At 37.2% G+C, this 23,203-nt stretch overlaps 2 protein-coding genes and 2 long non-coding RNA genes across 9 annotated transcripts in view; 1 reads left to right on the top strand and 3 right to left on the bottom strand.

The window, feature by feature from the left end:
- LOC126864651 (TNF receptor-associated factor 4) overlaps nt 1-21,974 on the top strand; it is a 39,582-nt gene extending 17,608 nt beyond the window's left edge. For 2 of the 5 annotated variants that reach the window (XM_050616194.1, XM_050616196.1), the window contains exons 2-7: nt 3,320-3,472; nt 17,700-17,804; nt 19,068-19,229; nt 19,801-20,118; nt 20,209-20,469; nt 20,584-21,974. In XM_050616194.1, the coding sequence (XP_050472151.1) occupies nt 3,443-3,472; nt 17,700-17,804; nt 19,068-19,229; nt 19,801-20,118; nt 20,209-20,469; nt 20,584-20,937 (1,230 nt within the window). In that variant the 5' untranslated portion in view covers nt 3,320-3,442 and the 3' untranslated portion in view covers nt 20,938-21,974. Of the gene's footprint in view, nt 1-2,890; nt 3,473-17,699; nt 17,805-19,067; nt 19,230-19,800; nt 20,119-20,208; nt 20,470-20,583 lie in introns of those variants that run through there. The other 3 variants (XM_050616195.1, XM_050616193.1, XM_050616197.1) reach the window with 3 other exon arrangements.
- LOC126864670 (uncharacterized) lies at nt 899-2,171 on the bottom strand. Its single transcript, XR_007689284.1, has 2 exons — nt 1,535-2,171; nt 899-1,126 (listed from the first exon to the last, which is right to left on the bottom strand). It is a non-coding gene; the product is annotated as an uncharacterized LOC126864670 (long non-coding RNA).
- On the bottom strand, nt 3,488-8,652 carry LOC126864668 (uncharacterized). Its single transcript, XR_007689281.1, has 3 exons — nt 7,917-8,652; nt 6,877-7,557; nt 3,488-6,753 (listed from the first exon to the last, which is right to left on the bottom strand). It is a non-coding gene; the product is annotated as an uncharacterized LOC126864668 (long non-coding RNA).
- On the bottom strand, nt 21,213-23,192 carry LOC126864658 (probable DNA replication complex GINS protein PSF2). 2 transcript variants are annotated; one of them, XM_050616209.1, is made up of 4 exons: nt 22,670-23,192; nt 22,492-22,600; nt 22,267-22,434; nt 21,213-22,191 (listed from the first exon to the last, which is right to left on the bottom strand). In XM_050616209.1, exons 1-4 carry the CDS (start codon nt 22,912-22,914, stop codon nt 22,147-22,149), a joined length of 567 nt encoding a protein of 188 aa, XP_050472166.1. In that variant the 5' UTR covers nt 22,915-23,192; the 3' UTR covers nt 21,213-22,146. The 2 variants fall into 2 exon arrangements, with proteins under 2 accessions (XP_050472166.1, XP_050472165.1); XM_050616208.1 differs by having other exon boundaries at nt 21,213-22,434.
- Nucleotides 23,193-23,203: the final 11 nt, after the last annotated feature.

Raw genomic sequence — 23,203 nt, 5'->3', positions numbered from 1 at the left:
TGACGTCTTAGGAACAGGAATCTGTCATCTTTAAGACATCGTGTGATGTATTTTGAAGTGTTTATTTTAAGATGTCAGATTTTTATAAATATCTTATAAAAGATATTTTATCAAATTTTTCCTAAAGAAAAAAATAATACAAATTCATTTTCCCGTTTAACATCTAAAGGAAGGGGAGTCAAACGTAAGCTGGTAGCATTCTAGAAATGCAAACAAAAATCTGTGAAAGAGGGAGAATTTCGAGGGAGAACTGTCGAGACTCGTGCAAGTTTACCCTGAAGAAAGAAAGATTTTGATCTAGAGAGAAAAGAGGGGAAAGACACCTGCCTGGCGTACAAGAAGGGTCGGGAAGGTGCATGATCGTGAATATCAGTCAGTAAAATTGCAGTACGCCTTCAAAGTATTAATGCGACCTGACATGGCACACCTGTTGCAAACTTCAAATAAAAGAATCCTCAAGTATACAAATTTCAAGACGGCATTAACATTGTCTCCTATTCTTTCCTTTGAAAACAAAAACTTCAAGTAAAGTAATAGGTATGTAAGTAGAACAGTAAATGAACGGAAGTATTCTCGATAAAACGTATCCAGTCAAGGTGAACAATGCTATTAATGGCCTGGTCGACGGTTTTAAATAACAATTCTTACAATTCACTTCGACTACACTCATCGCAACCTAAAAGTAAAACCATTAGTTTGGTAGGAATTTTTGCAAATCACATGATACGTAAAATTGGAATATTCATATGATTTTCTTATAAATTCCTTGAGATAGTGCTTAAAATAAAAATAAATAAGAAATAAATAAAAATAATAATAATAATAATAAAATAAAAAAAATAATAATAAATAAAAATAAATAAGAAAATCTACAAAGAAGCAATAGATATTCTTTCAATTCATTACAGCTTTTTAAATAGATTTCATTGTTCTCAACAGTGCAATTGCATAGCGTTAGGGGTTACCATAGCACGAAGCTGAAATATGTGCAAGAGCATATGTCATGTTAATTAACGTCGACAGAGAAGGACGTGCTTCGAATTCGACATGGATCGTTCCCCTAAGCCCTAAAATATACACACCCCGCAGAGAAGGGCGAGACACTCGTAGTTTATCTGATGGTCACCTGGAATTTTCGAAAAAAGCAGAAACAGATGGTGTAACCTCCGAACTACGCGGGATCTGGTAAATTAAAGATTCAAATCTTTCGTTCCTCGAACTTTCTGAATGACCATAATGAATACCAACTGAAAGGGTGAAGTCACTGGTCAAAACTGTGTCATTTAGACAAGATAGGATAACGAATGGAAGAACTGACTAACGCGTTAGGTATTAGAAAGCAGATCTATGATATCGGTGATATAAATTCTTGGAATTGTAAAACTCTTTATTCTTTTATTTCTGACTACCATTATAGATTCAAATTGGGAAATTGAATTACAAATAAAAATTGTTCAAAACGACGTTTCACCCTTTCGTAATTACCATTATCGCCACTGTTATTACATATTATTATATCCAAAAATGACCTTACCAACTGTATATTGTCTTTTCCGCGATTTATTTACATTCATATCCGTTATATGGTCCTATTACTACACTCTACTTCACGTAACAAAATGAAGTTTTCATTTTACTATCATCAACATACCATAAAAGCGCAAAGAGACGAGGTATTACAAAGGTGGCCCGTTTTCGACTGTCCTGACGAGATAGCGTCTCACGAAGATCGAAGGCGGAGTCTTCGCGGATGTTCCTTGTTAGAACGCTGGCGTACCGGTTCGTGTAGCTGGCCAGAAGGCTCGATTCCGGCCTGGTGGGGGGAAGGTCGAAGAAGGCCGCAGCTGGCTAGATCTTGTCCGCGTACTTACATACAGCTGAACGCGGCTGAATGTAAGGAGTAAGGAACATGCCTCGCCAGTCGGGCTTTACAATGTCGTTTTCCTCCCCACCATCTCGCCATACCTGCAGTTGGCAACACGAGTGTGTCTTTACTGATCACGAGTCGCTATCGCCGCGGACAAATTCTTTGTCTCCGAAAGGGCGCCAGTAAAAGTACCGCTCTGATAGAAACCGTCTCACAACCTGTCTCCAGGTCATTACTTAGATCCTACATCGATATAATTTGATTAGTCGTTAAATTGAGAGCTGTAACGCAAAGGGAAATTCAGGTAATCTTTTCTATGGAGACACTTATCTTAGTAGAACTTACAGTTTCTGACATACTTTATAAAGATTTATTTTCTTTATCACTGGATCTTATCTTCCATTGAAATTTATTATTGAATCTACATATTTGTTGAATTCTGTAGAAAAATGATTCGTTCGTTGAAATCTCCTGTAAAAGATAAGTGATATTTGAAGAAGATTCAAGGATATCGTAGTTTGTTGTATATATTATATGATACTCTGATATAAGAATGACTTTTATTGGGCATTTTATCAAGCCGTTGCGAACATCCCAGGTAACCTTAAACGATTTCTAAACCGCGATCCATGAAGTCAGCGGCGACTGTACTTGTGCCACATATCCGATAATCTCTTTCACACGTTCCTTCATTCACCGTCTCTCCCTAGTCTCTGTCCTTGTCTCGCGGATACTATTAGGCTTCTCTCGTTCTCTGCCTTCCCTTCGTTCACTGGAACGAAGAAAGAGACAAGAAGGCAACGGACTCCCTCGACGGACAGGAGTTTACATCTCTGAAAATTATATCGCGGTCGCGGTTCATCTCGCGTGAATCCTGCTGATTTTGTCTCGTTCCATCTCGCATAACGAACCACCCCATTGGCCATTTTCCATTGTGTCTGTCCTCGTCGCGCGCTCATCGCCTGTCGCTTTCTATCGGATCCGCCAATCAGCGCGCTTGGTCCAGCGGGCATGACGCGACCGTTCCGCAGAGAGAACCGACCGACCGGACTGCGAACAGTCTGTCAGTAAACTTCGTGGCGTGCGTTGGCTGGCGCGCGTGCTAGCAGACCGTTTCCATGCGTGTCACGACACGGATACAACGCCAGCCGATCTCTCGAAACGCTTATTAATATTTATAAGCGGCCAGTTAACTCTTCGAAGTGAATTTTTTCCCGAGGTTCGTGAAAATTGAGATTCGCGCTGAAACAAATGCCGATATCGGTCCATCGTCGTATTGTTTTCTTGTGTGTTTTACCCGTTTTTTAAAACAGTTGCGACAGTGTCGAAGCATCGTCGCGCATTGAACTCACTCGTTTAGAGACGCATATACGAATGTAGTAGTATTATTGCATATTGTATCGTTGAAATTTTGGACGAGAAGAAAAAAAGATGGTGCGTGGTCTGTCGCAGTGGACGAAAACCTTGAGCTTCCCCGCGAGGGTGTCCCCCCAGAGGCCTGCCAAGGAGTCGAAGGGGTTTCATGTGAGCCCCAGTGCTAGCCCCACGTCGCCACCCAGCCCGATCAACGACAACATGGACAAGGCGCCGATTATTACCGATGAGGTTAGATTATATCTTTTTTTTTTTATTTCTAACATTGCTTGTCGCGGTTTGTAGTAATGCTTTGAAAGCTTAATCCTTGCAATAATAATAGGTTGGTTCGTAAGAGGGAAAACTGGCAAGGCGCATTGTGTTGTGTGTATTTACAGTAGCTCATGAAAGAATTCAAATACTTACCATAGAAAACTTTTGTATATATATCGTATGTGTTATGTAAAACATTTTGAAATTTCATTAGCGCTGTCATAAGGCTCGTTTATTATCATTATATTGCAAATTGTATACAATTAAATTACAAAGTGTATACTGTAAGCATACGATACTTAGTAAAAAATTAATATCATAGCATGAATATAGCCTCACTATATATTGATTCTTTAAATACTTCTGTGATGTAGTATCTTGCATCTTCTATATGTATTTGCATTTCCAAAGTTGTTTCACTTTATCAATCTATCTCAATACATTGCTAATGAAATTTCGAGATGTTTCGTATAACATATATATGTAATATATATTCATAAAAGGTTATCATAAATGTTCGAATGTTTTCTTTAGTTACGAATATGTAAACATCCTACGTGAGTCAATGACATTTTAATTTTTGTAGGGTGGATTAGAAACTGTTTTCAATGAAATATCAGAAAGTGTTTTATACGTTGTTTAATTTGCAAACGAATCAAGACATGCCAACTTCCACGTAGGTCATTCCTCGAATATACTGGAGCAGAGTTTCAAGTTTATCGTCATACGTGTTTCAGATAACGGTCTGTTGCTATACGCTTCGAGCAGCTACGGTTAATCGCCGGTTATGCGTTTCAGTTCTCCATGCATTTATATTTGTAACCAGTGGCCCGCGTGATTGTTTACTTTTGTTTGTTTGTGTTAAAAAAAAGAAGTTCTAGACGACCATGAAATTAATTTGAAGTATCCCTAATCTTTTAATAACATTTATGGAACAGTTATTATTATAAAAAAAACACGTATTTTTTGTTTTTGAAAAATAAATTTTACTTCCGCTTAATTTAGGTTAGGTTTATCGTTCGTTACATTCAGCTTCACGACTAACCGTGCCGAACAGGCGTGTAACATAATCTTCATGCGAATAAAGGGAAACCGCAGAATGGGGGAAATCTATTATTGGACAAAACGGAAACAGAGGGTTGCGTTTCGATATCGTTTACAAGAGTACCATTCATGATTCTATATCGTTGCAAGCGTTGTTGGCACAGTCTCCATCTTTTGCGTACGCGCCCCTGTCGGAATACGTTGCATATTAGCTCTCTTATCGAACTAAATACACGCATTCGTGGCTATCGAACCGCGAGGGACTCATTTACAACGCCCAGAACAAAACATATAAATCTTGAACTCCGAAAAAAAGAAGGGATTTCGGTATCTATTCCTCGAGTGCGTTTGTACAATCTATTCCAAAATTAAGCGATACTTTATTATAGCTTTAGTAATATTGTATTATATTTTCTAAAAACATGCTTCTCCACTAATATTTCTTTTCTATGTATTAGATTGGTGTATATGAAATGTTCTTTTTGAAATGAAATTTAACCGCATATACTATATAGATTCTTCAATGCATTACATGTAAATTTAATCAAAGTGATTTTTACATGATATAGTTTCCTAAAGAATAAGTGCTTTAATTATATTAGATTTCTGAGAATTATCAGTTCAACATAGATATGATGATTTGAAGAACCTGCACGTGATTAGTTTCATTTGAGAGGACATTTCATATGCATCAACCTAATATGTGCACAGAATAAGTATTGTATTATAGCAAGTGATTATATTACCCGTTACTATATTCCGACAAACTGCAAAAATTCATTTAGATTATGTAACATAGTTTCATGTTATGTACGATGTTCTTTGATTAAAACAATCACATAACATAACCTAAAGAAAAGGTCGCGTTGCCATGAGACGCGACAGACAGCCTGTTTCAACAGAACCGATACTACGCCGTTCCTTCCAATGTTCGCCGCGTATTTTCCAAAGAGTTTCTAATCATGCCGACAGAGCGACTGATTTATGCCACGACAACCAGCAACACGTTTCAAATTGTTCATCATGTACAAAGGTTTCCGAACCTGGCTTCGTTCACAGGGTCGATCGTCCCTTTATTATCGATTGCATACCGCGACGATTACTGCGCCATAAAATCATCTGTCTCGAGTTAGGTTCAACGTAATCGTTTGCTCACGATCACCGCCCTCTACATTCTTTAAATTGTTCGGCAAATTGTTTTAAAATTACTAGGAACTTTCAATTACGTATATACATATACTTACACTAAATATTTTGTAGCTTCTATGTAAATTTTCTTTACCAACGTAACAATTATAGCCTAATCTCATTACAATGCTAGTGAAGTTGCAAAATGTTTCATATAGCACAGAAATACGCATACATTTGTAATAAATGTACGAATACTTTAGTGAGCTACTATACACAATATCTGGGATTAACTTTGTTCGAATGTGTAATCTATTGGCTATGTTTTCGACCTTTTATCCTCATGTTTTTATGTAACGAAGTAAATGGAATTTATTCATAGGTAAACAAGGGGTCGCTAGAAGTCACTCGACATTGTCACCATGGTCGCTCCCCCTGTCATATTGACCGTGTATTTAAAGAATCGAGTCCATCTCTTTTTGCGGTCGGTTTAATCGTTCCAGCCCCCTCGACGACGCGTCGTCAACACACGTGCGCGCCGTTTACGATTCCTTTTGTACGAACACATTTAAGAACGTTCTCTGTACGCAGTGGCTGGTGGTCGGGAGTGCCAACTTTGCGCAGGGGGCGATTGGGGGAATGCGTTTGTGTAAACACAGCCTCTGGGAAGATGACAATGGCGGCGCGACTGCAGACGGCACGTGCCCCACGTTGAAAGCAACTTTTTTTTCTTTGGCAGGCTAATTCGTGCCACTGGCGTAACTAAATATATCGGATGGCAATAATATCTATTAAAATAATAAGTAAAACAGTATATTCGTAATAATTATCAATAATGCATTTAACATGGAAAGTTTGATAATTGTAATGGCGAAATTGGATTGGAAAGGAAGATCAATCTGTACTCGGGTTTTCTTCTGATAGAAAAACGACCTCTTTCTAAGTTCTCCTAGATAGATACTTGTACTTACATGGACCAGTTTCAAGTATCGCAGTCGGCTTGCTTGATGAACAAACTGGAGAAAGCGAAGCCGCCCGGCTGAATTTATCTAACTGCTCCCACGGAAACGTTCACATTTAAGAGAAATCTGAAATACATAACGTACTTAATCTCTTGCTTATAACATTGAGTTATGCTGCTAACAGAGATTATAGTTTCGATTCAGTAAAAATAGGCTGTACTCGCAAGAAAGATTAACTGGAATTCTAACCTCAGTTTTAATTCTTAAATGTGAGAGTCATGAAAAGAAATTATGTACCATTTCATATAACACTTCAATATTATGTCATCTAACAACATTGAATAGCTAACGCTTGCTTAAGTAGATATTAAGGAAATAAGGTAACGAATTTTGCTGTAAAACATTCGATTTATTTCAAACGAACGTAAGAAAGTAAAATACGTAGGGAACATCTTGGAACATTTGTTTTTGTTGTGACGTACACAGAACGGGACCGAAAGAGATAAAGATTTTGGCCGGTCCTATCCTTACAAGACTAGTCGTACAACTTTTACTTAACGCCTCGAGACCGAGCCAAACGGAAACTACGACGAGCAGAAATCTCGCGATAATGGACAAAAGTTTCGCCTCGTAAGTTCGTAACAGAAAACGCGGACTCGCGGTTAAAGACGTCCAAGCGTTCTCCGGCTATATAAAATAAAGCGATGGCGAGAGCCGGCAGTGTCGGCTAAGGAGGGGGCAAGAAAAGGACCGATGAGGACTGGTCCAAAGGCGGGGAAAGGCGACGGCGGAAGCGTGGGAACCGAGCGTAACAGATGGCCTCGGCTGCTTCCGAACCCGCTCGGCCTCCTTCGTGCACCTCCGTGGCATCGACTCTGCTTTCCGTTCTCGCGCGTTTCGTACGCTCTATGTATCGATGCAACTCGATTCCTGCAAAAAATAGATTCGTTAATCTATTCCCGTATCATTATTTTTAACATAGGGAAAACCAATCTGATTTTTTTAACCTATTAACCAATTGGGAAGACTATTATGTCAGTATATGTTCACTAACAAAGTATTCGCAAGTTCTTTATTTTTTAAAAGAAAAAGTATTGAAGGGGTATTCTTAATCCATTAAGAACTAAACAGAGAAATAACGAAGGTTGCATAAACGCAATATTGTAGAGGATTTGATCCAATAACAGATTGTAACATTTTTACTGTCATTGTAAGTCATATATAGACAGTTAAATGTATCAGGAGAAATAGGGTTATATAATTGACTTACGAAGCATATACATACATACCGTTCGATTGAGAGTGGAGAATGGGTTAAGAGGGTAACGATGCAAAACAAAAAGTGCAATAGAAGATATATGAACGGCTAACACACGTGCACAAGCCGGCAACCTTAGCACTTAACCCGATGCTGCGCATCAGTAAGGTCTCAGAAAATATCCAGATACGCTTTAATACGTTTCGAATGCAGTTGTATAAACGTGTTAGTAGTAACGTAAAATGCACATGTCAAATATTAAAAATTAGACTGTACTTCAAACACGACAGTTAAACAATTAGATGTTACAGATTTAAAAATTAAAATTATATTCAGTAGAATTGAAATAATATTATAGTAGACACCAACAATAGAACTACTTTTAAATAATCTGCGTTCCAATGAGCTTAATCAGACCGTCGCGAAATTCTAGGTATTTGAGAATGATGACAATACAGGAAATCGTGCCAGAAAGCGTTGCGAGCAAATAATCTTCCGGAAATACATAGCACGGACATGGAGATGATTGTGATTGTGTCACATCATGTTAGTTATCTTTTATCACAGTGGTTCTCTGACTTATGGATCATTGAAACAGATTAATAAAGCTCGATATTATCGTGGTGCATTTGTATATGAACACATTACAAGAATTTCTCAGTGGCTCTCTTATATTGTGAATCCAGCTAACTGTCAGGAAAAACTATGAGCTCGTGTTTTAGAGTGTCAGGGAGCTTCAGAGGGGGCGTATTCAAAAGAAAGAACCAATTGTGGTGAGAACTACATATATTTAGTCAACCGTTTAGTTCCAAATGTTACGATTGTTCTATAATTTGTATACTAAATTAGAGTAATCCAAGATATCGTTTTTCATTGCATTATCAACTTTAGTTAGACATAGAGGAATAGAGACAGAGAAGATACAAATTTAATAGAATCTTTTTTATCTAAAAACAAATTTTTATGCCTTTAGTAAACCTATAAATGACACTCTATTTTGTATTTTTATTTTTATCAACTGTATCTTTGTTTCTATTCCTTTCCTTGCTCTATTCGTCAGAAAACAAATCTCTAATCTTAATAAAATCTTCAACCTATGCGCAACATTTTTGTTCATGTTTCTTATTAAAGAAATGCTAAAAACAACTCAGAGGATTATCTCTATGAGATCTCCATAGGAATTGTATAAAATGACATTGACTGCTTAGTTGCTTCTTCTGTCAGAGTAATTGGCTTTGGGCAATACCACCAAATAAAATATCACCAAATTAGTCTTTCGTGAATTAAGGACCGTCTCCAATCAGCTCTTATTAAGCTACCCATGGAAAGTGACTCCTGGCTCTTGTTCAGGAATGCGAGATAACGCGGATGCTTACAAGTCGTTGTAATTACCGCGTGTTAATTTAAAAGCAGGTCCCCGCCAGCCTTCCCATGGAGGCCACCGCCTTCGTCGTGGCCGGAAGTTGCTATGGTGTTTGTTCCTTCAAGTATTGTTCCCTCCGCGCATTCCATTGTAATGAGAGGCCTTTTTTCTCTCTCCCTCTCTCTCTCCTCCTCTTTGGTTCTCGTGGTTTTAGAAAATAGGCGTAAGAGACAGTCGGTGATCGCGATAGAAATTACGTTTAACAGGGCTCCTCGAGTGCGATCACCACTTCTTTTCCGGATACTTTTCAACCGGCTCTTTGGTATTGTTAGCCGGGAGTTCCGCAATGTTTTTATCCTTCTAATTGGTAACAATGAATGCATGCTCTTTAAATATAACGATGCCACTGTCTTTTACCGTTATACATATGGCGAAGACTCGTGGAGTAATCAATGTTGAGGATCGTTAGTATTGTGGAAATATTGCTTCTAGATTAGTATAACGTAAAAGTAATTATATGCGTATATAATTAGAAGAAATTTAGGTATATAATTATTTGAGTCGTAACGTACAATTTTAAATCAACAAAATTCTAATTGCTTCCCTTCTTTTCGAGGATTTGTAGTTCGTCTAAACGCAGATGATGGAAAATCGATGGTAGATAATTTTCAGTAGTCAATTCTCTGAACGACTGTTATCTTCTCTGCTTATTTACGTAACTATTGGAACGGCCGTTGATATCTCCAACGACGCTGCGTTTTAACGCACAGCATGCACATATATTTGTTTTAGTTGTCGAGATTACGCGGAAAGACAAAGTGATAGATCCTCCCTGAGCTGAAATTACAGATCAGAGTGAGCCGTATAACATTCGGTTGGAATTTAAAAGTTTGTAGATTTCTATGGTTCGATAAGATAGCAGAAAGGCGTGTTCGAGATATGAAAGGCTATCGGTAGCGTTTTTACTCGGAATTCTATCATTCGAACATTCTTCAACACAGCATCGGCATAATGTTATAGTCGAAATACACTCGCTGAATATATACGAGAAACAAAGTACATACATATGTATTTATTAATTCATTAGAAGCGATAAATAAACTTATGGAAACGAGTCATTGTCTTTCTTAAATTGAACATTAAGGTACATACCGTAGCTTGCTACGTGTGCCTGATTAGTCCGTCTCATGCAAGGCTTAAGTATATCGAAGACAGTTAATTACTTATGAACATTTATTATCAACCTAACGAAACAATAATTTAAAAAATGAATTCCGGAAACGATCGTGAGATTGATTTGTTCTTTTTTTATTACAGTATTATGTTGAAACGTTATTGTTCTTTCCAAGGAGAATCATTTCGATGGTATTACCGACTAGAATTAATACTTTCCTAGTGGAGGAGGATACTAAATCATTAAACCGAGGAGCTGCAACAACTATTTGGAGAAACCGGTCTGTTTGAAATTAAAATGGTCTCGTTGAAATTCTAGTTGTGGTCGTTCACGGGTCGTGAACTCTTGGAGCCCTTAAATCCCACGTTACAATTCTTCGTTCGGTCTGAAAGTCGTAGAAACAAAGAAACGAATGCCCCATTTTTCTAATACCGAGAGAGGTATCTAGCAGGAGAAATGAAACTTTCTTCTTTCCACTGACTTTCCTCGTTTCAGTAAAGAAACCAGTGAGTCTGATCTTAATTGCGACGATCCATTTTATGTGTGATTCGTATTTTAAAGCATCGTAGAAACAAACAGAATTTCGTTTTTTTTCGACTCTCTCAATAATCAAGTTGAATTATTTATTTCAGTTCGTTGCCTTTTCCTATTATCTTCCAATGAAATAACGCGTTCGACGAAGATTGAAAAAGGTCAAGCTTCGTTGTGTTTAATTTTTTAATTTACATTTAGAAGCAGAAATTTTGTTTAAAGAGAAGAAAAACATATTTGACCTTGTAAATAATCTTGATAATATCTTGTCTATACTTTCTCATCATATATTTATCCAGCGATACATTATAACTAAACAAACAGAGCGATAACTAAACAAACCTTTGAATCAGTATCTTCTACAATACAATTTATCATCCAATGCTATTATCAATAAACTCAACGACTTTGTTAAATACTACAATCAAATCGATAATGCTTTCTACAAACAATAGATTTCGTAGGGTTCGCAAAGTACGTAGATACGCTTGCACCTGTGAAAAGAGATTCGCAAAACAATTCCAATCTGAAAGGATGGTAACTAGAACGAAGGACATTCCTGGAAAAAAAAACGGGACATGACATCGTGCGAAATTCACGGGTCACGAGAATTACTCGGAAATCGTAGAGTGCCATCCCCACGACCGCTAATTTATGGGATTCGAAGTGTTGCCGGTGTACGGCCGAGCCCAGAGACCATTTCGTGGCCGACAGGAAGTTTTCCTTTCGCACGCGATCGTGTCTTGCTCTGGTCCGTGTGATCGATCCGCAAATAGCTACGGGAAATTTAAATTTACCGGACGATTCGTAATCGTTGAACTTTTGCACATCTCGATCACAGAACGCAGAAATCTATATCATTTGCTTGCTTCGCGGAAGAAGATGTACGAGTCTATTCTATGCAGAAATTTTAAGCTATCTCCCGAGGATAATTCATCGTATTTTTAAAACACGTTTCGAAAGACAAATTTGTAATTATTTTCGTTATTATACTATGGAAAGAACGAAAGAAATCTATACAAAATACATATTGTTTTTTTTCTTCAAATTATACAAATATCTTTTTAACAAATTTACAATAATTCTTGAATCAAATACCCTTTAACGAGTAACATATTTAAATTGATATCAAGTTTTAGTATTCAAGTGTATCCATTTGATCGATGGTCTAAAGTTTGTACATGGTATTGTACGTGTACGTATATTGATTGCGATAGTTAAAGAAGCGATTTGTAAATCGTTGAGATGCGATTTCGTAATGTATCATTCATAGCGTATAATATTGCAGAAATACTAATTATTGCGATTGAGTGAGAAGTTGAGAAATTCTTTGTTTCATCCTGTAATTTCATGCTTCCTTTCTCATTCTTGTTTTCTCAATAAAAGAAACAAAAAGTTTCAGGCTAAAAAAAAATTTAACCGTTGCAAATGTAATTTTCACTAAAATTTGTTTCACTGATAATTTGATAACCACAATATTTTGCCTATATCGGAATAGCGAGTTTTGCGAAATCGATGAAATTTCTTCACGGTTTCGAAACGGATCAACGGGAGCAGGAATTCGGAAGATTCTATGTATATGTTAATCCTTGGTCATCGAGTTGTCAAGGTCGCGCGGTTTCATGCCGACGGAAAAAATGAGATTCGCCCGTTGGTTTCGAAATGCGTAACCGTCACATCCATGCATCGCTAATATCAGCAGAGGATTTTTCGAATACCGGACACTCTCGTCCAACTGCTTTCCGTTTCATTAAAATACTGCAAGTTCTTGTCCGATGTGTTGGTCCTCCGATACTTTTCCTCCAACAATCGAAACGATTCCTATCCTACACTTTTTAAAACCTCTTAACATTTTGAGAAACCCTCGACAATAATATAACGATTCTTACCTATTTCTGGCCAGAATTCTTTATACGTAAGATTTTGTTTAAATTTCTATCGAAAATTCGTTTCGAAATGTAGATAAACAGCCACGCACAAAGGTGAAGTATCAAAGGAAAAATACCAAAGTGATCAAACACATCGAATTTGCAAAATTCCAAGGATCTCGAATATACGAACGATCGAACAGATAAATCAGAATAATGGAAAACGTTGATAGACAAATCGAGGCGAATTTTTCAAGGAAATCTAACTCTTATCTTTCATTCGTCGATATTGGAATAGGGGATTTTCACATGGCGGATCGGGTTAGAAAATTCCTGCAGGGCCGCGGAGATGACGGTCGTCCTCGAGAATAAGTGGAACGTACGCGAAGATCGTGTCCGTTATTTCGCCGTGACGTCACGACGACTTGTAACCGCTGTAACAGCGCCATGGAGAGAGACTAGCAGTGATGTCAGCCTCGCGATGCTCCATGTCGGTATTCTAATTCGCCGATCACAGCGTTATGGTGTTTCCTGGAATAAAGGATATCAGCCAGAGCCTCGAATCCATTTGCATTCGCCTGTTCGTCGCCGTTTGTCCAGTCAGAGAAACATCGTTTATCATTGGTTGGAAAAAAAAAAGATGCGATCAAGAGGATTTCTTGAATCGTTGTATCGGTATTCGATATTTCAAGACGCATCGTCGTATTATCGAACTTTCGACCTTACGTAACCGACGCTTTCGGTAATACGATTTTCCGTTGCTGTTGCGCCGCTTAGTTTCCCTGGTGAAAGCACCGTCTCGTTTTGACGATATTACGGAACTTGCGCAACGCGAGATCGTTGGCCCCCGCGGCTTAATTGGCAGCTCTTTGTTTTAATTAACTCGCCGCCGGCCTTCTTTTCGATTGTTTCCAACTCTTCTTAATGGCACACGCTCCACCAATGAGGTCGGAGTCGTGTCATACAGAATTATTATCGTGCCAATTAAACGTAATGCACCAAGTTCACTGCCAGAAAGCCAATTTATCAATCTCTATTTAGACTCGTCGCAGAAGACGATCTTTCTTGCTTAAAGACGTTTGTTTTAAATATTAATGGAAAGTCACGGTATCCTTGATAGAAAATTAAAAATTCAGATTTCAATAGGACGTTTACGAAGGAAGGAAGGTTCGTCAATTTTGCAATAAGAAGCGGTAGACGATGAACGAATTGTAATGGAGGAGATCGAAGTGAAATGAAGCCTCGATCACGGTCAGCGCAAGTGTATTTTTATTCTCGATATCATGATGCGGTCGGTGTTCTTATGTCTTCGTGTTCGTTCTTTTTTTGTTTTGTTCTTTTCTTGCAATCTCCAAGCTGAAAAGGTAGATCTGTCTCTTCCATTCCCGGCGGTGTTTATATCTCAACGGCAGTGGCTGGTTGCGTTAGATTCCTCGACCTTGCCGGTCGTGCAGGTTTCAACTCGCAGGCATCGGACCTCCACATCTATACCGGGTGTACCTGTGTGGAAATGTTTGATTCCAGGTTGAATGAATACTTGTTTTGCAGGAAATTGCGTTTGTCAGTTCTTCTTGAAACTGCCATTAAACAGCAAATTCAGAATACTATCGGATATCACTGTTATACGAACGTTTCCCAGAATATCGAACTTCCTTCGCAAGAACAGCAAGAAATAAAATAAATAAAATTAATTGTTAGCGTCGTTGTAGTAATCATGCCATCGAAGAACAAATTCAAGATAGTATTGAATGCCATGATGTAGGAATAAATACGAGGATTAAATTATATCCCTGAGAAGAATGGTCAAAGATAAAATAAAATCAACGGCACTATCGATTTTACAGCAACGTATCAGAACTCGAAACACGTATTAATAGAGGCAATAATTATTTCCACGCACGACGTAACGCGTCAAATTTATTCTGGTTCCTTGCCTCCCGCATGGTTCTCGGTACGGGTTCACCTCCTGCATCAGGGTTATTATTGAACATCGCTATTTCCGAAAACCGTCACGACTCCATCGTCAGTTTGCCGTGGTCGACAGTTCTTCCTGGAAGAAACAACGTGGCATGAAAATTCTAAAAGGATCGGAATGCCGCCGTCTCCCATGTTGTGTTGCATCCATGCCACCTTTGAGCTCGGAGAAAGTCTTCCACGGACGGATTTAGATTTATTAGACAGTTGTTACACACTGTCCATCGTTTATTTTCCCGTGTATTTTCAGCCGTTTTATCGCGCGTCTATTTTATACGTGTAACGCATCCACTAAGTGTCCATCGGCTAACGAGTTTAACTTCGTATTCAGATATAAAATTCAAATATCATTATTTCAATTTTTCGAAAATTCTTATTTTGATATGGAAAAAAAGCTGTATAAGAATCGCACATTTTTCAGAGTAGTTCCGTTATTATGAAAATGTAGAGTTATTTTTTTCATGCGCGCTATACGGACATTAAATTAGCATTGCGAGGATTTAAATCTACAAAAAAACAACGTTGACATAAGCTCTTAACAGTAGCTTACCAAGCTTAGCGACATAATAACATGGGCAACCGATGCAGAGAGCAGATTCTGACGCAGAAAAATTATCCCTATAAAGAATTGTGATTTGTCGACACGAAGAAACTATATAGATGTAATGTCAGTGATTATGTGAGTGATAGCGAGCTGAAATTAGATTCGCTAGAGCGTAATTTTCAGAGCACGAATGGAACAGTGGTCGTTGTAACCATAAAGTACCATTGATGGAACCGTTCGGACGCTAATGGGTTCATCGTTTAGCATACAAACAATGGAACCATGTATTTATCGGTAGAGTCTATCATTTAAGCGGCATCGTAAGAATCGCTGACGAGAAATTACCAGCAGCCACTTAATAATGAAGGATTAGGTAACCAATTACATACATTGTTCTATAGCCAATCTGAATTCCCAATGTGTTTCTATGTTTCGTGGCACGGGTCTGCGAAGAAAGTTTGGTCTATACGAACTAGACCCAGTGAACTTCATCGATCGATGCTTGAACTCTTTTGCACAATAATTTACTAATTAATAATATCAGCGAATTAACAAGTTACAAATTATAGACTCCTCTATAATTTATAACTTAACGATCTTAAATCGAATTATATTATCAGATGATTTGTAGTTTGTAAAAAATTTGTGACGTTGCATTTGGTTTGTTATCGAGCATGTCACTTTCTAGTAATTAGCAAATTGTAACTTGTACAATTTGCTAATGGCATTACGTAATTCGATTGTACAGGAGCGCTCAGGATTATCTACAGTGGTTGGTGAAAATATTTGGTCACTTATCACGGAAGACTGAAAAATTCAACATACAACACGTTTAATATATTCACAAAGATTTGTTCTGACTTCGATGAGCCTAATAGTGTTCGGTGTCAACGATAAAATCGTTGTCACATAGTTTGAGAATACGATTCGCAAACTCGAGACTTGTTCGCCATCCTGTAATTCTAACTAGTGTTATCAAGAGTAAATAACTTGTCGTATACACATGGAGTTTGTAGCGTTAATTCTTTGTTTGAAATCTGTTACTTACGTATTTCGCAGACCTCGAGTTACAAAAACACGAGTTTCGAGCTTTATTCTTCGCAGAATGTAATAAGAAGGAGAAGGAATTATTTGTTGTTATTATCGAGACATTTAAAGGTACTCGTATTATTTTATTTGCTGTAGTTTGTCTGGAAGCTTTAAAAGGAATTATATTTACTGCACACTTGATAATGTATATCAATATGGCGAATATAGTAAGGATAAAAGGAAAGATTAATTATCTGTTATCGTTATTGGAAGATTTAAGGATGCTACATAGTACGTACTATTTTGTTTATAGTTTATATTACTTCAAAGGTCTGGGAAGTAATTTTCACAAGTATCTGATAACTTTACTGATACCGGAGACCAATGTCGCGAATATACTAAGAGAAAAAAGGCAATTATTATTATTGACAGGCTCGAGAATATAACATATCCTATTATCCTATTTGTAATTTTTATCACTTTAAAGATTTAATATTAAACTTCGTCAAATGCCTGATAACTTACAGGATTACCCGTACGATTGACGAATATAATCTAATACGATCAAAAACGATTTAATTCTCTATTCTACTAAGTGAAATTAAATAAGCAGAATAAAATATCGGTATTTAAAATAAAAAATATTCAACATTAATTATACATGACTTACGAATCTGTAATATTACCTTGTATCGAAACCTACAACCAATTCTTCTCACAAAATTCGACGATCCCGAGGAACGTCCGGACTACGTGATCCACTATCTCGACCCTTATCTATCTTTACTATCTACCGATTATAAAACAGTGTTCAGGAAGAGAATTCACTTAGATCAAATCGTACATGTGAAACATACCCACCCAGGTGAAATGTAGGTTCCGAACTCTACGGTGAAGAGTCGTGTCGCTGAAAATTGATTACCATATTTCATCGTGGCGGTAGTTGGAATGCCACACGGCTTGTTTATGGGGTATGAGACCCGGTGCACACTCGTTTCGTAGACAGGGCCGCCTGGTAACGACTACCTGTTACCCAATTAATCGCTACCCACGTTCTAAGAGGTCCAGTTCCACTCGACCGTAGCCTTTGATGGAAACCAAACAATTCAGGAACCTATTCGTTTATGTTGCAAAAGGTCGGACGCAATTATTCGATTCACTGCTTGCTGGATACGAGATATTCCTGGCGTTGTTAAAAGTTTCGTGTTTATCGACCTGGTTTCCTTTGTTAAATTGAAATAATTCGATAGGTGTGCTTTTTTGAATGGAATAGCGGACGTTAGAGAATGGAAAGGACAGTAGATAAGATCTGTTCTTTTTGTGTGTTGCAGAATTTCCAGGACCTGGAAGCTGAGAAGGCAATAATGGGCTCCATTGTGTATTGCATACATCATAAGGATGGCTGCAAGTGGTCCGACGAACTTCGAAAGTTGAAGGTAACGTTATATTTTTCTTTCCTTTTTGTTAGTTTTGATGTGCGTACCACAATTTTTACGTTTTATATGGTAAAGACGGTACTGTATGTTGTTCAGATAATCGAAGAGTTTCGTGAACAAAGGGCTTGTAGGTTCCCTATTTTCAAGTAAAATTTTCTAGCTAAATTTCTATGAAGCTTTTATTCGTGTTGAGAATGTAACAAGGACAAATTCTTTAAGTTGTTTAGTTCTAGTTTTCTGGTATTAATTACGTTCGAATTGGTAATTATTTAAGAAAGAAAAAAAACTTTATAGTAATCGAAAGAATTTAAACACTCGAACTAAAACCTTCATAGCTAAGGTATTATACAACTAAAAATTTTGCCCTACGGGTTCTTCTCTCAGAAAGCTCCACGACTGATACGTAAAAGTGTCAAGACTATCTACGGATCTTCTAATTGTTCTTTATAAAATTACTCGAAATTTTGGATGTGTAAAAATACGTTCTCGAGATAGTTTCATTATGCATTTCTGATCTTGAGCGACCTTGCGTTGATAGGTCGTTGAACTGGTCCCGGCACGGTTAACTCCCACACAGCTTGCGGATAACTTGTGCTGGTTTTCCGCTCAATTATAAGAACAATTATCGGCTCTTTTTACCGTCATTAACATATCAATTCTTACATGATTTCTTGTCAAGTTACGAGTTAAAAATAGTCTATATATGCTATAAATGGCTATAAATGGCTTCGCAGTTCTTTCTTGTAATCAGTAATGGGAAAATCCCATTGTCGGAAAACATTATAAGGAGCTACAAGATTGACCTCGAAATAAATTTGATATGACTTTTTAATAATTCTACTTACACAAATTATGTTAAATTTTTTTGCACCGAAGTACAAAAAATTTAGTAATTAGAAGTTAGAATCAGCAGAATTCTATACTTTTAAGAATCATCGGAAAAACTTTCGAAAAAGTACTCTAAAAATTCGAATTTATTGCAGTATTAAGAAATATCGAATAAATTAAAAATTAGAACCAAGCACATTTCAAACGAAAGAATTCTCACAAAAGAAATTTTAACCTACATATATTAACATAATGCTTAACCGCTACCGTAGACGTTATTACTATTTCTTTAATCTCCGGTATGCGGTTCGTTCACCCGAGTTTCCCCGATTGTCGCAATACGAACATAAATCCGAAGAGAACGATCCGATCGGAGTAGAAGGAATGCGCCGTTCAAGTCTCACCGATGTAAAAATCGCATTATATCCTGTTTAGGCTCACCTGAATACCTGCAAGCACGACGCGGTCCCCTGCAGCAATAAGTGTGGCGCGATGATCCCGCGTGTGCTGATGGAGGACCATTTAAAGTACACTTGCGCCCAGCGGCGAGCACGCTGCGACTTCTGTGCCAAAGAATTCACCGGTCACACGCTCGAGGTAACCGCCACTGCATTAATTAGAAGAATCGCGATCGAGTGCCAGCCGTTAACTGTACTATAGTGGGAACGGATGCAAGCGAAAGCACCATGAGTTCAAACGAAATTTCTCGAATTCTTTTTTCTTTTGTTTAATATTCATTTAGTCATGGATGAATGATTACAGTGGCTCACGAAAGTATTTGAACTTTCATAGAAACTTCTTATGAACATATTATGCGTGTTATGCGAAACATTCTAACGAAGTCTTATTAACATCGTAATGAAGCGCAATTATCATAATTATATTAGCAACGTTTGAAGCCAATTTAAAAACGTACACAGTAGCTACGAGATATTTAATCCAGGTACATATAATTCACAGAAAAATATTTATATTATTCATTATATTAACAAGTTACTATATTCAGTGAAAACATCTTTAATACTTTTATATACACTTTCATTGTTACTCCGTATTTATTACAATTTAGCTAGTATTATTTCAAAATTTTCTATTGTGTGTCTATATATGTCTATAATTTAATCAACTATTTAAGGATATCGCTAACGATTCTGCTCTTTATCTACAGAAACACACAGGGACGTGTGGCTATGAACCACTCTACTGCGAGAACAAGTGTGGCATGAAGGTGCAGCGAAGGCATCTCAGTCAACACAAGTTGGGCGAGTGCGCGAAAAGACTGGTGGCCTGTCGTTACTGCAACAAAGAGTTCGTTTTTGACACACTCGGTGCTCATCATGCCAAGTGTGGCCGCTTTCCAGTCGCTTGTCCACACCGTTGTGAAACTGCCGTCTTACCAAGAGAAGATCTCGAAGTTCACTTGAAAGATCACTGCACTACACACCTCTTATCTTGTACTTTCAAGGATGCTGGCTGTCGTTTTAAGGTACATCAATTTATTGCTTTATATTACATTCACTTTCTGTCTCTTTTCCATTTTATAAGATTAATATCAAAATATTATTTTTTGTCACAGGGAAATCGATTTTCGTTGGACAAACATTTGGAGGAATCAGCAAAGATGCATTTAAGCTTGATGTGCAGTGTAGTAACAAAACAACAGCATCAGATAACCAGCCTGAAATCCGCCATTAGCAAACTATCGTTAAATTACACGGGCACACTAATATGGAAAATTACGGATTACAGCGCTAAAATGTCCGAGGCGAAAGCCAAGGAAGGAATGGAACTCGTCAGTCCTCCTTTTTACACTAGTCAATATGGTTACAAGCTACAGGTAGGCAATACTTAATATTGATTCTATATTGTTTTCCTTTAATCTAAGTTTTAAGAACTCTACTATACTACATATACTTACTTACTTACAATGTAAAAATATTGAATATTTCAGGCGTCAGTTTTCTTAAACGGAAATGGAACCGGCGAAGGAAGTCATATTTCAATATACATAAAGATTCTTCCCGGAGAGTATGATGCTCTGTTGCGGTGGCCATTCTCCCACAGCGTGTCCTTCACCATATTCGACCAGACGGTGGTCGCGGAAAAGGCGTGCAATATCGTAGAAAGCTTTATACCGGATCCAACATGGAAGAATTTCCAGAGGCCCAGTCGTGAGCCCGATTCTCTCGGTTTTGGCTTCCCAAGATTTCTCTCTCACGAAATGGTGAAGAAACGGCATTTTGTCAAAGATAATACTATGTTCATCCGAGTAAAGGTCGATCCTAGCAAAATAGTTGCTGTCTGAAAAGATAACATCGACCCGTATTTTTATTAAATACGTTGTATCATACTAACTCAATTACTATCGTTCCACGTAACACATTTAATATTGTTACGCCGCACACACATGTTTCTTCACATGGTTTATACGTATTTTTTACTTTTACACGTATCGTCAGTCCAGTAAACGATTAATGATACTTGATATTTATTAATTGTGTACTTGGTGTGATAGTTCGAAGTACTTTACATATGAAGCGCATGGTACTTATATCGTTACACTGAAAGTAAACTAATGTAGAATTGACTAAAACAAAATAGAAAGCAATAGCGACTTACAAAACAAAACGACTGCTGTGCGAAACATTTGGAGGATCTAAATTCGGAGAATTATTTGAATTTTTATTACGAACAGAGTTTTGGTTTTGGCACATTGATATTTACGTTAACTACCCTTTATACATAATTTTGAAGATTTTAGGATATATTAATAACATGACAGGCGATCCTCTAGTTATCTGAAGCGATATGTCTCTCAATTAAACGAGAGCTGATTGAACATGTGTACATATATCGAACACCGAAATTTTGTAAGTTCTCACTTGTAGCATCAGACCCATCCTATGACTGCAGTTCCCAATTATTTCCATCTTTTATTTTGTAACATACGTTTCCACATTTTCTACACTGGATGATTCGATTTACAAACTTAACACGAGATTGGAGGTTGCAATTTTGACTGAAATTTGAGTAGATCAAATTTTTCAGCACATTAGGTTAAACCGGTCAACGTTAAGTTTGTTAAAACGATATCTACCTTGACAATTCAAATCAAAGATTATTAAAGGACTGTGTATTATAAGCTTAAGAGATGTAAATATTGTGAAAAAAAGAAATAGCGCCGAACGAGATGCGAGTTAATTAGTCGACAGATCTACCGATGTAAATATAAGTTTACTTTATATTAGTGATAATGAGAAATTGTGATTGAGATGCTAGTGACTGTATGTAATGATCTAAGAATAAGAAATAATAAAACTATTATATCGCATTCATATATTACATACTATGAATATATTATTTTATTTCCCATTTTCTTTATTTCGTTACACGAAATCAACAAAAATGCATTATAAATACTTCATATCAATACACAATATATACATGTATATTTACAATCTAGAAATTACGATAGATTATGCATGAAAAAGAAAAACATCATCTAGTGGTCAGTCTATTGTGATGTCCCACTATAATGAGATTGTGTCAGTTTTCCATCCTAAAAAATATAAAGTTTGCTTTAGAAAGCATAAAAAAGATTTTCTTGTAATAGAATTATTATCGTATGAGGTACAGATATGGTTTGTATCCTTAGCATTTGATCCAGAGCATGTGGCAATAATGGACGAACACTGTTGATTTCCATGGCAGTTAAATGGTCCAGCTTAGCGTGTAAACCTTCGCTTTTAAGGAATGCATCTATTGATGTACGGAGCTTTGACATTCTTATGTCCCATATATCCTAAAAATTAATTAATACATTAGCATTAAAAGGTATACTTACATTTATATTTATTACCTTCACTGCTGTTTTTATTCTGTCCGCATCAGGTATATCATCACTACCAACATTCAGTAAAAGCTGTGCTTCTTCCATGTAATGATTACTGGGCATTTTTATAAACAATCTAAAATAACAATTTATTTATACGAAAAAATATTTTATCATAAGGGATGAAAGAAGCACATTTACTTACTTGGATAACTTTTCTTCCTCCTTCGTCTCATTTAAGCCATCAACGTCCATCCAGTCTTGATTAACGATTCGACACTTTTGTTGCTGCTTCAGGTTTACAGCCAACCAAATCGGAACTTTCACAGGTAAACCGGCTCGAAAAGGGCCCACAGATCCCGAAATTAAATGAATCATGTCAAAACTAAAATTCGGCACAATGGTGACTAATTCTTTTTCACCGAGAAATTCTACTTCACTCGGATCCATCGTTCAGCGTTTAATATTTTATGATAAACAATGTTTATTAAATAAATTTTAACATCTTCCAAACAGACTCAACGTTGCATCTGATACGACAGTAACACTAAGTTTTGGCGGGAAACTTGCGTACGCAGTACCCTTCTATGTTTGAAACGCTACCTGTTGCTCGCTACGTTAACTTCGGATGTATGTAAAGCGCATGCACGATTTAATTCGATATATCGAAATTCGGAATTAGTTTCAACTAAGTTCTGTTCGTTTGGTCAGTTTAGCGATCCATTTGTAAAAATAATGT

This window comes from Bombus huntii, chromosome 4 (assembly GCF_024542735.1).
Source record: "Bombus huntii isolate Logan2020A chromosome 4, iyBomHunt1.1, whole genome shotgun sequence".
In the NCBI taxonomy this organism is placed as follows: domain Eukaryota; kingdom Metazoa; phylum Arthropoda; class Insecta; order Hymenoptera; family Apidae; genus Bombus; species Bombus huntii.
The sequence above is the reverse complement of the archived record's forward strand: the minus strand, read 5'-3'. Positions and strand labels throughout refer to the sequence as shown.

Bases quoted from the DNA above. Each gene is read 5' to 3' on its own strand.
- LOC126864658 (XM_050616208.1), bottom strand. From the start codon at position 22,914: ATGGATCCGAGTGAAGTAGAATTTCTCGGTGAAAAAGAATTAGTCACC. The intron at 22,601-22,669 runs GTAAGTAAATGT...TTGTTATTTTAG, and splicing joins GAGGAAGAAAAGTTATCCAA to ATTGTTTATAAAAATGCCCA. The intron at 22,435-22,491 runs GTAATAAATATA...ATTAATTTTTAG, and splicing joins GAATAAAAACAGCAGTGAAG to GATATATGGGACATAAGAAT.